Here is an 18,815-nt window from a genome sequence, read left to right as displayed (position 1 = left end):
CGTGTTGGACCTCTGTTATGGTAGTTCTATGTTTAAATTTTTGGAAGCTTATTAGTTTGGTCATTCTCGTGGACAAAAACAGGAAAAAAATTAATATGTTTTTCCCATTGATTAGTTCTTTGTTGTACTTGATTTGATTTGAAACAGTAAAACAAATGCATATTTGGCTAATGGAAAACTCAATTGCGATACTTTGTTTTAGCTTAACCCAATAGTTGAACTCAAAATCCAACCATTTCCCTACACCGGTTGTCGTTTGGCAGTATGCTAGCCTTTTAACCATAACTTTTATTGACTTGAATTTTGATTAGCTATTGCAATTCTACCAACTGTTGGGTCTAACTAGTTTTGGTATGCATATGTTTCTGAGTTAAATAGCACAATTCTTGCTAAACAATGATGCATTTTTATATTTTATTCTGCACATACTATTAAGCCATTAATAAAAATATGAGATAATAATGTTTTGTTTCTGAGTATGGGTAGGATTAAATTTTAAAATAAGCTATTAGTTTATGTTTTTTGTTTTACTTTTGTCAAGGTCAAGTACTTTGGGGGGTTTGAGAAAGATTTGAAGTTTTTGAGTCCCCCTATTTTTGTTTCTTCATAAGAGAACTAAGCTTTCTACCCAATGGTGCTTAAACAATATTTATGAATATCATTATTAATTTATTTGCTATCCTCCCTCTTCTATGAATATCATTATTATGAATATCATTATAATTTACCACACTTAGTTTGGACAGTTCCCAGTGTGTGCACATTCTGGAGAGAACCTCAATAAAACCAGTATAGTTTATTGGTAATTATAACTCTCCTTGAACTATTGCATAAATTCTGGCTGATTTACAGACACCTAAGTTCGAGTTCGACTTCTCACAAGCACAAATTTATCTTTGGTTTTTTAGAATCAGTCATGTCAGCATCTCAATCATCATCTTTACTTAATGATTTTGTCATGGAATCTCCAACCTGTTGGTGTGGTTTGAGGACACCACTAAAGATATTTCACACGTTGAAAAATCCTGGAAGGAGATTTTTCGCTTGCCCCAACTATAAAACGGTAAGGCAGCAACTTGATGCTTTGCTTTGTTTTGTTTTGTCTTACCTAATGGTTTGCTGTTTGGGGTGTATTTTATCATATTAATATGGTTATTAATACTGTGTGTAGGAAGAAGCAAGGTGTGAATTTTTTATATGGGCCGATATACTTCATTTGCTAGAGGAAAATTTTCGTGCCCATGAGAGTCATAAGGCGACAAATATTACGTGGAATGATGTATTACAGCGCGAGTATGCCGTTCAGAAAAGGGAAGATAAAGTGAGAGCGATAGGAAAGAATCTGAAAAAACAAAAGCGAAAACTTTTGTGTTTGTATTGGGTTATAACTTTTGTAATAGTGTTTATTTGGTTTGTCTAAATTCTATGTAAAGTACAGTGTATGTACTCTTTTCAAGTTATGCATGGTTCTTTTGAAAGAAGTTCACATGGTTTGAACCATGACCATGTAAATTGTACCCATCCGTGTAAAGAAGAAATTTTGTCAATGAAATTGACTTTGTAGCCTTTAGCAAAGTGTACTTTAGTGACATTGCTCAAAACAGGGATGCTAATAATTTTTCAACAGTTTTTATGCACTTTAAGTATTGTTGGATTTTGAGTGCTTATGATCCCCATCTGGTAATGAACTGAAGATGGAGTTGTCTTTTTGGATATAAAAAGGCAATGTTAGTATGGTAAGTCAGAACCCATGCTTAATACAACCACAGAACAGTCGTGAGACTTTGTCAACTGGAAATTCCTGCTATACATATTCTTGCTTTAAGAAATAATGCAGACTGGATATTGGACATATACAATTCCCGGCCATCAAACTTGTCACAATATTCCATATATACAATATCTGGCTGTTAATACATAACCAAATGGATATTGGTTGACAAATTTCTGGTGGACAAGAAAATTCAGAAGTCATATGAGTTATGATATGAAATACTCTACAAATAAACTCTACTGCCATCATTCTAAAGTCAACAAATCTTCACCAAGCCTCAGCAAACTGAGATGAACATGGTGTTTGCACATTAAATCAAACCACCTTGAACTTGGCAGCAAATAACACCAACGGCATGAAGACTTTGTTATGCTATTTTCACTTCCCATAAAATGGGTGCTAAGTTTATCTGTGGTAAAAAATACAAATACTACAAAAAAAACATTCAATACATCGAAAATAGCAGAACTTTGAACACAGCCATGCAATTTAACATCAGCAACCAATAATATTTTTTTGCCTAAGAATACTACCTCAAAATGCAAAACATTCTCCTATAGATATACTTGAGGTGTAGGCATGCACCGAATTGAAACTCAAAACTGATGCTACCAACTCGGATCAATAATCAACATTAAAATCAATGATTATTGATCAACACAATCAACATTAAATCAATGATTGTGTACTTGGGCTCGATTATTTAACCAACAGAAAATATGAAAGAAACATGGGCATCATCAAGCTCGTGATATTCTGGAGAATGAGGAAAAGAACGAGAATGCTGAATTCCATGTAAAAGAGGTTCATATACATTCAGACAGAAGTATTGTGACGCCCCCAAATTCCGTTTGGGATCGAACGGAAATTTGAAGCGTCGAGACATGCAACACAAGGTTACCTGCCCCCGTTCATGACATATAAGATGCAATGTTCCCAACCTGCATCTAACAATATGCAATATTCGCAGCGGATAATTTTTTTTTTCTTTATCAATACTATGCACCAAATTGAAAATATCTCAAATACTTAAAACATACTGCATGCATAAAAACCTATTGAACAACTAAAATCACAACATTAGTCCAAAATAGTTATGATCCAAAAGTACTGGAGATGCAACTCCATCGTACAAGTAGTAATTTAACTATTATATTAACATTAACGACGCACCGTCGTTCAATCGACTGTGTCTAGTTGGTCAGCTCCTGATCCTCCTTCAGGTCCTGTAACAAGATCTACCATTCGGGGGGAATGGTAGTTGGGACTACCACAGTGAGATTTGATTTCAAATCTTAGCAAGTTAACAAAAAACTTCCACACATGCTAATGATGCATGGATGACAGTAAAAGCATAAATGCATAATCAAATTCATAAATAATTAAAGCATAACTTAGCGTACAACATAGCATAATTGACATAACTTAAATTGAAACATGAACTGAACTTGACTTGACATGAACTTGATCTGAAACTTGACTTAGTATGAACTTACTCTGAAACTTGAATTAACATGAAAAATACATACTCCACAGTTGTTGTGGCCCCATGTATTCTACGTGTAAATACATACTCCACAGTTGTTGTGGCCCCATGTATTCTACGCAAACTTGACTTAACATGAAAAATACATACTCCACAGTTGTTGTGGCCTCATGTATTCTATGTGTAAATACATACTCCACAGTTGTTGTGGCCTTATGTATTCTACACATCACAATGCTGTTAAATACATACTCCACAGTTGTTGTGGCCCCATGTATTCTACACAAACTGAATGTACTCAAGATGAAACGTGACTGGAAAACGAAAGGACTGGAGCCCTGACGTAACATAACGTGATTTGAACATAACTTGAAATACATGACCAACTTGAGATATTTCGTAACATGGCATAACATATAATAGACAACATATTTAACATGACATACTTGTAATGTACAGTAATACATGACAGAATATATTATGTAACAGATAAAAATTGATGACAGAATAAATTCTGTATAATAGATAATTACGTGATAACTTGGCATGGCATGACATATATGATAACATACATACATACACTGTAGTTCCTTTACTTAGCACACATACACAGTAGACTGCTAGTAAGTTAAAAGCTAATTTACCTCGATCTCCGCGTTTCTTATAAAACTTCAAGTGCGATCACGAGGAACTGTAATTAGTGATTCTAAAAGTTAGAACTAAATCACTAATAATTTGAAATATGGAAAATACTAACTTAAAGAGTAAAATTTTCATTTTACTCTCTACATGTGGGAAAATGACCGTTTTACCCATAACTTAAGGATTTTGCATACTAACTCCAAAAGTTTCCAAAATTTACATTCCTCATGTAAATTTTGTCCTAAACTTAAATATCAACTAAGAAAAATTTAAAACAAAACACAACTATGGAAAACACACTATGGCCGAAACATCCATAGGCCATTTCCCTTGATTTTTTTGTTGCAATTCTTTTCAACTTCAAAACTCATGCTTAAACCAAAATTTTACAACAAACATCTTCCAATCCTAAGTTCAAAACCATAATTAAAACATCCATTTAGAAAAAGCTAATAATCAACACCAAACTTTTTTTGTAAAAAGATCCAAGCACTTGAATCATAAGTTTTGACCTTAAATCAAAATATCTCCAAGAGTTTCAAAAATCAAATCTTACTTCTAACATATTCATAATATCATCCTAACATCAACCATGCTTTAAATCATCAAACCAAAGTCACCAAAATCACAAAATAACATTTGGAGTTTTTGGTTTTACATTTAGTCCAAGAACAGAAACTTTTTCCTCAACTAGTTTTGATAAATCTCTTGATCTATGACTTATAAATATATGATCTTCAAACCAAACCATAACATGGTTTAAAAAGATGTCCTAAAACATATATAAGCTTCTAATTCAAGATCACATGGTTAGAAATTAACCAAAACATAAATTTAGCCAAGAATATCCACACTTTGGCTTATTTGAATATCTCTTTGCATAAAATTTCATATCTTTGAAACTAACATCAAATATCTTCAAAATAATAATATAACATGTATATAAGATACTTAGGATCCTCCAATAAAATTATTAAAGTCATTAGAATAGGTTTAGACCACCAAAGAGTTAAACTTTCTCAAAACAGAAACTGTTTTTCTTCTTCCAGTTTCTAAGTTTCTAAATCTAAGAAAATCTTTCATCAAAACCTTTAATCATGCAAAAATCCTCAACCAATAGTCACATATACATGTTAACAATACTCCATAAAAATTTCGGACCAATATCTATCCATTAGCTTGGTCAAAAACTCCAAACTATAACATATTCTCCAGTTTATCTCCCAGAATGACCTTTCTATAGTTTACACAATATTTAACTGACCAAATGATCTTCAAATGGGGCAAATAAGATATCCATGTAAACTAAACTAAAAAATGAACAACTTATATGAAGGAGACTTTATGATAAAACACTTACAACAGCTTCGAAATGGGCGTGCAAAAGAACTCCTAAAAGCTGTCCGAGAGAGAGTGTTTGATAATCTTTTATTGGAAGGTGTAATTGAAGATAAGTTCATGGGTGCTGGCTGGACATATTTATGGACGAGATAAGGGAGGTGATAAGGCTGGAGTTGAGAGTTGAGTGTGGTTTTCTCCTACCCAAAATATCTATAAAAGATTATCTCATAATATTTTATCCAATAATATCTACAAAAAAACTACTTAAGATATTTTTATCTAATAATATCTATAAAAATCAACTCAAAATATTTTTACCCAATAATATTCACGAAAATTACCTCAAGATATTTCTTTTTATCCAATAATATCTACAGTTTTGAACAGACGTTTTGTCCGAAAATATGAAAAAATGTTATTGCGCCATAAGACTTTAAATAACCCTCCGAGTCTAATGGCACAAATCATAATACATTTTGACACTTCTAACTATCTCCAATAATCAAAAATACACTTCTGATACCATAGTAAATAATAACACTAACTATGTAGTTAGACAAAAACCTATACGATTAATGGATTCGTGAAAACTTATGGGGTTTTCACGAGGTTCCTAAAGTTAATAGAAATTTCATAATTGAATTTCTAGCGGGCTGTTACAATCTCCCCTCCTAAAAAAAAGATTTCGTCCTCGAAATCGAAGTAAGTAAGAAATAACAATTCAAAAGTTAAGGAAACACATATACTTTATTGATATTCGAATAACGAAGTACAACGTCTGATATTGTCAGTCCCGTACAAGTGAACCACAAAGTATCAATTAAGCAAAAGCCCAAAACAACTCTGCAAGACTGAATTTAGATGTCAAACAACTGGGGGTACTTGGCTCGCATATCAACTTCCTTCTCCCAAGTCGCCTCTTGAATATTATGATTTTGCCAAAGTACTTTGACTAATGGGATCTTACGGTTCTGCAACTCTTTATCTTTCCAGTCAAGAATTTGCATTGGCTTCTCTTCATAGGTCAAGTTGGGTTGTAAAGGTATGCTATCGGGATCCACTATCATTGGTGTCTGATTCCCAAAACTCTTTTTCAAAGAAGACACGTGGAAAACATTATGAATTCCATGGAACTCAGTTGGCAATTCCAAACGATATGCAACTACTCCCACTTTCTCCACTATCTCATAGGGTCCCACATATCTCGGACTTAACTTGTTTTTCACTCCGAAACGACTTACTCCTCTCATAGGAGATACCTTCACATAGACCCAATCTCCAACTTTAAAATCTATGCTCCTCCTTCGATTATCAGCATAGCTCTTCTGTCGACTCTGTGCTGTTTTCATCCTTTCTTTAATCAAGTGTACTTGGTCCTTAATCTCTTGTAAGACTTCTGGTCCAACTACTTTGCTTTCCCCTACTCCATCCCAATACAGAGGTGATCTACACTTTCTACCATACAAGGCTTCATATGGTGCCATTTGAATAGTGGCCTGGAAACTATTGTTATAAGCAAATTCTACCAAAGGTAATTGTTTCTCCCAATTCCCTTCGTAATCCAAAACACAGGCTCTTAGCATATCTTCCAAAGTTTGAATCGTCCTTTCTGTCTGTCCATCTGTTTGTGGGTGGTATGCACTACTAAACCTCAGACTAGAGCCCATCGATTCTTTTAAACTTTTCCAAAAGCGTGACGTAAAACGAGGGTCTCTATCTGATACGATCGTCTTAGGCACTCCATGCAATCTGACAATCTCTGCTATATAAATTCTCGTCAATCTTTCTAGAGAATCTGTATTCTTAATGGGTATGAAGTGAGCACTTTTTGTCAAACGATCAACTATTACCCAGATAGTATTATTTCCGGCTGAGGTCCTTGGAAAGCCTACTATAAAATCCATGGAAATATCCTCTCATTTCCATTCTGGGATTGGCAATGACTGCAATTTACCTGTTGGCTTTTGGTGCTATGCTTTTACTAATCTACAGACAGAACATTTGTTCACAAATTCTGCTACGTCCTTCTTCATTCCTTCCCACCAAAAAGACTGTTTCAAATCCTGATACATTTTTGTACTACCAGGATGAGTAGTGTAAGGTGTGTTATGAGCTTCCTTTAGTACTTTTTCCTTTAACTCTTCATCTGCTGGAATGACTCTTCGGTCCTTGTAATACAGAGTCCCATCCTCTCTGAGGTTAAAGTCCACTGGTCTTTTTGACTTTTCGATCTTTTTTACAACTTCCGCAAGTTTACTGTCCTTCTTTTGACGGTCTTTCAGTTCTTCCCAGTCCAATGGAATGAATTCTTGGATTGTAGTCAACATGGTTTCCTGACTACGGTTTCTAATCAACAGTTTTCTCATACTACATAAGAGGGAATTTACTTCTGATGAAGGAACTGATGAAGCTTCTTGTCTGCTCTTGCGGCTTAAAGCATCAGCTACCACGTTGGCCTTTCCAGGATGATACTTGATGTCGCATTGATAGTCGCTGATTAATTCTAGCCATCTTCTTTGCCTCATATTAAGATTCTTCTGCTCAAACAGGTACTTTAGGCTTTTGTGATCCGTGAAGACTTCACACTTCTCGCCATACAAATAATGTCTCCAAATCTTAAGAGCAAAAACTACTGCAGCTAATTCCAAATCATGAGTAGGATAATTCTGTTCGTGATTCTTCAGTTGTCGTGAAGCATAAGCAACCACTTTCCCTTCTTGCATTAGCACACATCCGAGTCCTGCCTTAGATGCATCGCTATATACCACAAAAGATTTAAGAGGTTCCGGCAGTGTAAGTACCGGTGCGGTGGTAAGTCTTTTCTTCAACTCAAGAAAACTTGTTTCGCATTTATCATTCCAAGTAAATTTCACATTTTTCTTAGTCAGGGCGGTGAGTGGTCCAGACAAACGGGAGAATCCTTCCACAAATCTCCTATAGTAACCAGCCAGTCCTAAGAAACTTCGGATCTCATGCACACTGGTCGGTCTCTGCCAGTTCGTTACGGCTTCAATCTTGCTCGGGTCTACTGCTACTCCTCTACTAGAGATCACATGACCTAGAAATTTTACTTCTTCCAGCCAGAACTCACACTTACTAAGTTTGGCATAAAGTTTCTGATCCTTAAGTATAGTTAAAGCCATGCTTAGATGATGTTTGTGTTCCTCCTTGTTCTTAGAGTAGATTAAGATGTCATCAATGAATACGACAACAAAATGATCCAAATAAGGTCTGAATATTTTGTTCATCATGTCCATGAATGCGGCTGGAGCATTGGTTAACCCAAAAGGCATAACTAAAAACTCGAAGTGGCCATACCTTGTCCTAAAGGCAGTTTTCAGCACATCTTGATCCTTGACTTTTAGCTGATGATACCCGGATCTCAGGTCAATCTTTGAAAACACTGCTGCTCCTTGCAATTGATCCAACAAATCATCGATTCTGGGTAATGGGTATCTATTCTTAATCGTCACCTTATTCAACTCTCTATAGTCTATACATATCCTCATAGATCCATCTTTTTTCTTCACAAATAGCACAGGTGCTCCCCACGGCGAAGAACTAGGGCGGATAAAACCCTTCTCCAAAAGTTCTTCCAATTGTAACTTGAGCTCCTTCAACTCGGTAGGGGCCATACGATATGGCGCCTTGTGAGTCGGAGTTGTTGCCGGCTCTAACTCTATTTGGAATTCTACTTCTCTATCCAATGGTAAACCAGGTAACTCATCAACGAAAACTTCAGGAAAGTCTTCAACCACAGGTATCCCTTGGATTCCTATAGTTTTGGTTGTCTCCTCTACAGTTATCAATAGAAACGCTGAGGCTCCATCATCGATACACTTCCTAGCTTGCAATGCTGAGATCAAAGGTGGGGTGGCCTTAACTGATGTTCCTGTGTAACTCATCCTGTCTTCAGTTGGAGGTTCAAACACAACCTCTCGTTTCCGACAGTCTATCTTAGCGTAGTGCTTGAAAAGCCAGTCCATCCCCAAAATTAGGTCGAATTCCATCTGACCGAATACTAACAAGTTAGCCTTCAGTGTCCTTCCTTCTAGCTCTAACGGACAATCATTAACTAAACGGGTACAAGATACTGTATTCCCATCGGGAATTAATACTACAACCCGTCGTGGTAATAGTTCAGTCTGCAAACTACAAATTCGTGCAAACGCTGCAGACACAAAGGACTGCGACGCACCTGAATCGAATAGTGCACAAGCCGAGAACCTAAACAAATTAACCCTTCCTAAAAAAATATATATATACACCAATATTAATACTAATTCTAACACATTCATAATACCTGCAACATCATAAATACTAAAAGGAAAGAAAAAAAATATAAAATAAAAAAAATACTAGTCATGACGCCAGCTTCATCAGTTTCAGGTGCGTCAACATCAAAATCACCGGGTGTTACTGCATACACTCGTGCCGGGATGTGGGGCCTTGGCTTGCGATCACCAGCTCCACTACCTTGTTTGGCGTTAGGACAATCTCTAATCATATGTCCTGGTTTTCCACATCGGTAATAGACTCCATATCCCTTGTAACATTCTCCAGAATGAAGCTTACCACACTTAGGGCATGGTGAATAAAATGACGGCTTCTGTCCTCCAATCATTATTCCCTTGCCTTTCTCCGAACTAGAAAAAGGCCTCTTTTTCTTAGCACTACTGCTTGTAGTAAATGGCATGGCCCTCTTTCAATCGGTCATGTTCTGGATCGCCAATTCCTTCTGCTCAGCCTCTACTATTGTCGCTACATTTACCAACTCTTGGTAATTCTCTATTCTAAGGCAAGCTACTTGACTTCGGATTCTAGGCAGAAGTCCTGTTTGAAACTTTTGTGCCTGCATCTTTTGAGTTGAAATCAAGTGTGGTGCAAACCTTCCCAATGCCATGAATTTAGCGGCATACTGCTCTACAGTCAAACTACCTTGTGTTAAGGACGCAAATTCCAGGGCTTTCAATTGTTTGACAGAGTCTGGGAAGAATCTGTTGTCAAACTCTTCCTTGAACCTCTCCCAAGACAATGCAGCCATACTACTTAGTTCCCTAACTAGAAGTTGCCTACGTGTATCCCACCATATTCCAGCTTCTCCTTGGAATAGGTATCCAGCATATAGAACCTTTTGGTCCTCAAGACATCCACAAATCTCGTACGTTCTCTCAAGATCTATAATCCATTTCTCGGCTCTCAGTGGTCCTTCATTACCAAAAAAATTTGGGTAACGGTAAAGCATAAACTTCTCATATGGACAACCCCTAACTTCGGGTCTAGGTGCGTTCACTTGTTGCTGTTGCTGATGTCTAAGCACGTCAGTCAGCATACGCACAGCTTCAGCTCATCCTCCATCCATCGGGGAATAATGATTCTCCTGATTGATACTACCTTCAGGGTTTTGAGGTATTCTACCATGAGTCATTTGTCCCTTCCTGTAACACACGAGTATACATATTACAATCACATAATACCTCTCATACCTTTAAGAAATTCAAGCCTAATGACAACTAAATTTCAAACCTAATATTTGGTGCATTTCCTAAGGACATGTGGATTTACTGCCCAGAGACGTATTGCTCTGATACCACCCTGTGACGCCCCCAAATTCCGTTTGGGATCGAACGGAAATTTGAAGCGTCGAGACATGCAACACAAGGTTACCTGCCCCCGTTCATGACATATAAGATGCAATGTTCCCAACCTACATCTAACAATATGCAATATTCGCAGCGGATAATTTTTTTTTTCTTTAGCAATACTATGCACCAAATTGAAAATATCCCAAATACTTAAAACATACTGCATACATAAAAACCTATTGAACAACTAAAATCACAACATTAGTCCAAAATAGTTATGATCCAAAAGTACTGGAGATGCAACTCCATCGTACAAGTAGTAATTTAACTATTATATTAACATTAACGACGCACCGTCGTTCAATCGACTGTGTCTAGTTGATCAGCTCCTGATCCTCCTTCAGGTCTTGTAACAAGATCTACCATTCGGGGGGAATGGTAGTTGGGACTACCACAGTGAGATTTGATTTCAAATCTCAGCAAGTTAACAAAAAACTTCCACACATGCTAATGATGCATGGATGACAGTAAAAGCATAAATGCATAATCAAATTCATAAATAATTAAAGCATAACTTAGCGTACAACATAGCATAATTGACATAACTTAAATTGAAACATGAACTGAACTTGACTTGACATGAACTTGATCTGAAACTTGACTTAGTATGAACTTACTCTGAAACTTGAATTAACATGAAAAATACATACTCCACAGTTGTTGTGGCTCCATGTATTCTACGTGTAAATACATACTCCACAGTTGTTGTGGCCCCATGTATTCTACGCAAACTTGACTTAACATGAAAAATACATACTCCACAGTTGTTGTGGCCCCATGTATTCTACGTGTAAATACATACTCCACAGTTGTTGTGGCCCCATGTATTCTACACATCACAATGCTGTTAAATACATACTCTACAGTTGTTGTGGCCCCATGTATTCTACACAAACTGAATGTACTCAAGATGAAACGTGACTGGAAAACGAAAGGACTGGAGCCCTGACGTAACATAACGTGATTTGAACATAACTTGAAATACATGACCAACTTGAGATAGAAACATTTTGTAACATGGCATAACATATAATAAACAACATATTTAACATGACATACTTGTAATATACAGTAATACATGACAGAATATATTATGTAACAGATAAAAATTGATGACAGAATAAATTCTGTATAATAGATAATTACGTGATAACTTGGCATGGCATGACATATATGATAACATACATACATACACTGTAGTTCCTTTACTTAGCACACATACACAGTAGACTGCTAGTAAGTTAAAAGCTAACTTACCTCGATCTCCGCGTTTCTTATAAAACTTCAAGTGCGATCACGAGGAACTGTAATTAGTGATTCTAAAAGTTAGAACTAAATCACTAATAATTTGAAATATGGAAAATACTAACTTAAAGAGTAAAATTTTCATTTTACTCTCTACATGTGGGAAAATGACTGTTTTACCCATAACTTAAGGATTTTGCATACTAACTCCAAAAGTTTCCAAAATTTACATTCCTCATGTAAATTTTGTCCTAAACTTAAATATCAACTAAGAAAAATTTAAAACAAAACACAACTATGAAAAACACACTATGGCCGAAACATCCATAGGCCATTTCCCTTGATTTTTTTGTTGCAATTCTTTTCAACTTCAAAACTCATGCTTAAACCAAAATTTTACAACAAACATCTTCCAATCCTAAATTCAAAACCATACTTAAAACATCCATTTAGAAAAAGCTAATAATCAATACCAAACTTTTTTTGTAAAAAGATCCAAGCACTTGAATCACAAGTTTTGACCTTAAATCAAAACATCTCCAAGAGTTTCAAAAATCAAATCTTACTTCTAACATATTCATAATATCATCCTAATATCAACCATGCTTTAAATCATCAAACCAAAGTCACCAAAATCACAAAATAACATTTGGAGTTTTTGGTTTTACATTTAGTCCAAAAACAGAAACTTTTTCCTCAACTAGTTTTGATAAATCTCTTGATCTATGACTTATAAATATATGATCTTCAAACCAAACCATAACATGGTTTAAAAAGATGTCCTAAAACATATATAAGCTTCTAATTCAAGATCACATGGTTAGAAATTAACCAAAACATAAATTTAGCCAAGAATATCCACACTTTGGCTTATTTGAATATCTCTTTGCATAAAATTTCATATCTTTGAAACTAACATCAAATATCTTCAAAATAATAATATAACATGTATATAAGATACTTAGGATCCTCCAATAAAATTATTAAAGTCATTAGAATAGGTTTAGACCACCAAAGAGTTAAACTTTCTCAAAACAGAAACTGTTTTTCTTCTTCCAGTTTCTAAGTTTCTAAATCTAAGAAAATCTTTCATCAAAACCTTTAATCATGCAAAAATCCTCAACCAATAGTCACATATACATGTTAACAATACTCCATAAAAATTTCGGACCAATATCTATCCATTAGCTTGGTCAAAAACTCCAAACTATAACATATTCTCCAGTTTATCTCCCAGAATGACCTTTCTATAGTTTACACAATATTTAACTGACCAAATGATCTTCAAATGGGGCAAATAAGATATCCATGTAAACTAAACTAAAAAATGAACAACTTATATGAAGGAGACTTTATGATAAAACACTTACAACAGCTTCGAAATGGGCGTGCAAAAGAACTCCTAAAAGCTGTCCGAGAGAGAGTGTTTGATAATCTTTTATTGGAAGGTGTAATTGAAGATAAGTTCATGGGTGCTGGCTGGACATATTTATGGACGAGATAAGGGAGGTGATAAGGCTGGAGTTGAGAGTTGAGTGTGGTTTTCTCCTACCCAAAATATCTATAAAAGATTATCTCATAATATTTTATCCAATAATATCTACAAAAAAACTACTTAAGATATTTTTATCTAATAATATCTATAAAAATCAACTCAAAATATTTTTACCCAATAATATTCACGAAAATTACCTCAAGATATTTCTTTTTATCCAATAATATCTACAGTTTTGAACAGACGTTTTGTCCGAAAATATGAAAAAATGTTATTGCACCATAAGACTTTAAATAACCCTCCGAGTCTAATGGCACAAATCATAATACATTTTGACACTTCTAACTATCTCCAATAATCAAAAACACACTTCTGATACCATAGTAAATAATAACACTAACTATGTAGTTAGACAAAAACCTATACGATTAATGGATTCGTGAAAACTTATGGGGTTTTCACGAGGTTCCTAAAGTTAATAGAAATTTCATAATTGAATTTCTAGTGGGCTGTTACAAGTATGTCCCTCTTATGTATTTATAATATACTTGATTTTTTTCGATAACTACAAAACAGGACTACAATGAAATGGGCAAGGCTCATGTTATGTCATAGTGGTTATTTTAAATATATAGTAACGTCTAAATTTGCATCCAAATAAATACTTTCGGACACGTTAGCACTAATCATACAAAATAAACTTCAATAATGTCATGATTATTTAACAAATTTGTGCATTTTCCTAAATGAATATCTCATGGTAGACCAGATTATTAATACATACAAGAAAAAATTCTTGGTAAACCATGATCAACATTAAATCAATTAGTAAAAGATGATGATCAACATTAAATCAACTTGGATCAATAATCAACATTAAATCAATGATAATCAACACAATCTACATCTACCAGTCCCTCTTATGTATCAACTATTCAAAAAGCCGAAAAGCCATGCAATTAGCTACCTTACACCCAATTAGTAAAAGAAGAGAAATTGGTTAAGATTTGAACAATACTTAATACTTATGTAATACAGGACTGAGGACAGGTTTGCAATATCAATCTATCAAAGAAGCTAAATGATAATAAACAGAAATTCCAACTATACATCTCAGAAAAAACTCAGAACCCAACTCAACTAATTCCAATAAGTTATGTCAAAGAACATATTTACCACTTTCTTGGTTGATTTAAGCAAGACCCTTATCTACACCAACACCAATTATACAAAAACTTCCAACAGCTCACAAAATCAATATTTACACCTGCATGTGATTGAAAAGTCATCGGGTATTATATAAAAATTCCTGCACAATATAATAAAGATCTAAATGTAATACATACTAGAAAGAGTTGTTACTTGAGCCATTGGCAAAATTCCTACAATGTTAAGGTTGGGATCCTGGGCTCTCACCCACTTCACTTTCATTTACCAAGAGTTTCCTGCAAGTCTAAAATCCATCAACCAAAAAACAAAAAATTTTAGAATTTGAACTACTAACTAGCGCAAGTAACAATGGTTAAGATCTGGAACAATTAATACCTGTTTTTTTCACTTTGTTGCCAATTTCTCCACAGGTGGAGCCTTCCTCTTATTTGGAGGTCTCCCTTTCCCTCGAACGACGTTAGGGCTTAAAATCTTTTTACCCTTATCCATGGCCACCGTTGGGTTGGCCATCGTTGTTTGGATAGTCGAGGGAGATGTGGAACCTTCACATGTTTTATCAAACTTGTCAACATAGTGCAGGAATGCATGGACTTTGTCATTGTTTGCGGATATTTTGGTTGCTAATTTCGAACATCTTTGGATCATAAGCTCGTAATTCCGCGTGTCCGATCTACCCCGCACGTCATCATAACTACTTCTGATTAATGTGTAATGCCTCTTTAAGTCCTTTCTCCACTGATCTAGGAAATATACTTTCGGCAGCACATTAATATTTTTCAACTGACAAACTCTAAGTGCATGCCTACAAATAATCCCCCTCATCTCAAACAAACCACAAGTGCATTTTATCTCACACTCATCTTCGTTATAGTAAACTGAGTAATGAAGTCTTTTGGTTTGCTCATCAAATGATATTTCATTCAACACATCAAATGTTAAAATGCACCCATGTGTGCCTACCAACCAACAATTACAACACATTAGGCCCATAAACTCTTTTTAGACCTCCTTAAACTTTGCATCCGTATAGAATTTTTGAAACTGCTTCTCAATGTTGAAAGGGGAGACGCAGGGGATAGTTTGGTTGCTAGAATTGAAATCAGCGACCTCCACTTTCTTTCTAAGAGCATTATCGAATTGGTCGACAAATTCCTTCAATGTCGTCCCAGCATGGACATACCCATCAAAGAATGCATTCATACTTTCAGACCTTTGCGTTGTGCTCATCCCAGCCCAAAATACACTCTTCAGGAAAACAAGAACCCAAAAGGACCTTTCCTCATATAAGGACTGAAGCCAACTGTTGCCGAGTAGATCATACTTTTCAAGTAGTTGACCCCAGCACACCTCAAATTCTGTGGTGGTCTGTGAATCAAATAATGCCGAATGGATATCAGTCTTCAACCCAAGGTTGAATTTGGCGTGCGAGCCTAACTTCTCAGGAAGTTTGCGCATGATATGCCATAAACAATATCTATGGCGAGTTTCAGGGAATACAGCAGCAATCGCATTCTTCATTGCTCTATCTTGGTCGGTTATGATAGACCTCAGCGCCCTACCCTTCATGCAATCCAACCACATCCGGAACAACCAAACAAAACTATGTGTGTCCTCGCTTGATAGCAATCCCGCCCCAAATATTATCAAACCCCATGATGGTTAACACCAACGAATGGAGCAAAAGGCATACCATACCTATTTGTTAGGTATGTTGTATTGAATGATACAACGTCTCCAAAATACTCATAGGCGGCTCGACTATGTGCATCAGCCCAAAACACATTCCGTAGCCTTCCCTCATCATCCACGTCCATATTAGAAACGAAGCCATCATTCTGATCTCTCATTCTCTTGAAATACTCATTAAGTGCATCACTACCTCCTTTGCCCAACCTTAAATATCTAGCTTTGTCAATGTAATTCCTACAATCTTTCTCTTGAAAAGCTAGATTCTCATAACCCCCTGAGTCAACAACAAGAAAATAAAAGTTCTTATTCATTCGTATACTGGCTCTATCATTCAGCTCCAAGATCCTTTGACTGTACTGATCTAGGTGCTTGTGAGATCGCAATAGTTTACTTTTCTTGGGGCTCACAGTAATATCGTTGTGAGAATTCTCAGTAGTGGTGAAAACCCATTTCCCATTTTTGTTCAATGCTGCATTTACCTTCGCCTTACAACCCGTTTTAGTGGTTGCCCGTGGCTTCGAGATATTACTGTTTGGCTTTGGATGGTACTTTCCACCACGGGCACAACCAATGGTCAGATACACAGGCTTCCCATCATCATCTCTTTTAGTCCTTTGTGTCTTTACATCGAAACCCTCTTGCTTGACATACTGCTTATAGTACGCCACAAGCTCTTTCTCACTGTCAAACTCCAACCCGGATCTTGGTGGTTCAACTTGTACCTCATCATCCGGGACAACAGTGGTACCCTCCAAATCTTCATTTATGTCAAAGAACATTTCTATCAATGGAAATATAATGAGGAATTAGCAAGAATTAAAAATTAGAGTCATTAAATACATAGCATCGAATAAGTAGATATACCATCAGCATCATGACAACTTCCAACATTTTCTTCAAATTCATCACTATTTGGTATAATTGACGTGGTGGGCATTTCTTGCCTCAAGTCATCCGGATTACTCGAGGATTGGTACTGAGTATAAGTGGGCATCTGCTCAATAGCAGCACGGCATTAGAAAAAATCAGCTATCCTCAAACAAACAAATTAACATGTAAATTTTTGGCATTCGAAAAAATCAGCTATCCTCAAACAAACAAAATAACATGTAAATTTTTTGAATTTGGGTAACAAACAGAAATATACCCGGAATGAATCTTCAACTCTAATAAAATCCTCCAGATTACTCGCCAGAGGGTAGGGCATATGGTGAGGGTGCTGCAAGTTTTATGCAATTAGTTAAATGCATGAGCACGTCAAGTACACTTTATTAAAAATGCTATCATCAACCTGCCGACTTACATGGTCTAAGTTTGGACTTCCAAATTCATTTTGATGCGTGTAAAATGGCTGTGAAGTCGACGTTGAAGGCCTGGGTGCCATTCTATCTTCCTCTTCCCCCATTACACTAAAATTAAGATGTCTTCAAAATATTTAAAGGCGATGTTCATATGATGTCAAATCGCATTATATCAACATTAAACACTCACACTTAATAAATAATCTCACACTTCTAAACTGTTTCCAATTATTGCATATTAACTATCTTTAGGTTTATAACATAGTTATTAATGCAATGTAATTCAATAACGGCAAAACTCCAACACAAGTTTATCTCTTTTCCCTTTAAAAAACAAATAAAAAATAAAAATTAATCTCGCTAAATGAAAAGTCAGGTTATGTGCTCAAGGAAGAAGTCCAAGATGACAATTTCAAAGTAATGACATCCATGGGTTTCTCCTTCAGATGCATATAGCCACTGCCTACAAACAATTTATCTTCATATAATCTAAACAATTTTTGTATTGGTAAACAAATTTTATCTACTCTAAACAATTAGTCACAGACCCTTCTGCACTACAATTTATAGAAAATCATATAAATGATGATTATAAATTCAATATCATTTGAATCATATTTTTTTTCCCTTTTCTTTTCTACTCTAAAGCTTAATCAATATGTATTAAAGTTTAAGCATTAGCACGGAATAAAAATTTAAGCTTAATCAATATGTATTTGGTCATAACTAGTTTATGTTCTTATGGCATTTATATGCCTTGTAAGCAGAGAACACTAAATATCATGCAACATGAATGATGAAATAAAAAGCATTAATTGTTACCTAGGTTCCAGCTTAACCCACCACTTACTTCTCTAAATCTCGAAAAAAATTCTTGAAGGGAGAGTAAGAACAGAGTATGAGCTGAAATACTTAACGAGCATGCATTTCCCTTACAATGCTCATACTCTGCACTATCATAAGAACCAGCTAGTAGTTCTGACTTTGGAGGGGCACAAATAATTAGTCCGAATGCGTGCAAAAGATA

General features: G+C 35.5%; 1 protein-coding gene across 1 annotated transcript; it reads right to left on the bottom strand.

Moving 5' to 3' along the window:
- Positions 1–15,797: 15,797 nt before the first annotated feature.
- On the bottom strand, positions 15,798–17,892 carry LOC122278722 (protein FAR1-RELATED SEQUENCE 5-like). Its single transcript, XM_043088905.1, has 5 exons — positions 17,791–17,892; positions 17,635–17,706; positions 17,352–17,481; positions 16,448–17,268; positions 15,798–16,358 (listed from the first exon to the last, which is right to left on the bottom strand). The coding sequence occupies exons 1-5, from the start codon at positions 17,890–17,892 to the stop codon at positions 15,798–15,800; spliced, it is 1,686 nt and encodes a 561-aa protein (XP_042944839.1).
- Between the last annotated feature and the right edge of the window lie 923 nt (positions 17,893–18,815).

Source organism: Carya illinoinensis, chromosome 10 (assembly GCF_018687715.1).
Source record: "Carya illinoinensis cultivar Pawnee chromosome 10, C.illinoinensisPawnee_v1, whole genome shotgun sequence".
NCBI classification, from domain to species: Eukaryota; Viridiplantae; Streptophyta; class Magnoliopsida; order Fagales; family Juglandaceae; genus Carya; species Carya illinoinensis.
Note: the sequence above shows the minus strand (reverse complement) of the source record. Positions and strands in the feature narration are given on the sequence as shown.

What these genes read in the sequence shown, in the direction of transcription:
- LOC122278722 (XM_043088905.1), bottom strand. Translation starts at nt 17,892, where the DNA reads ATGGGGGAAGAGGAAGATAGAATGGCACCCAGGCCTTCAACGTCGACT. An exon ending in AAGTTGTCATGATGCTGATG is followed by an intron (nt 17,269 to 17,351) that starts GTATATCTACTT and finishes TTCCATTGATAG; the next exon opens with AAATGTTCTTTGACATAAAT. An exon ending in TTGGTGTTAACCATCATGGG is followed by an intron (nt 16,359 to 16,447) that starts GTTTGATAATAT and finishes GATTGCATGAAG; the next exon opens with GGTAGGGCGCTGAGGTCTAT.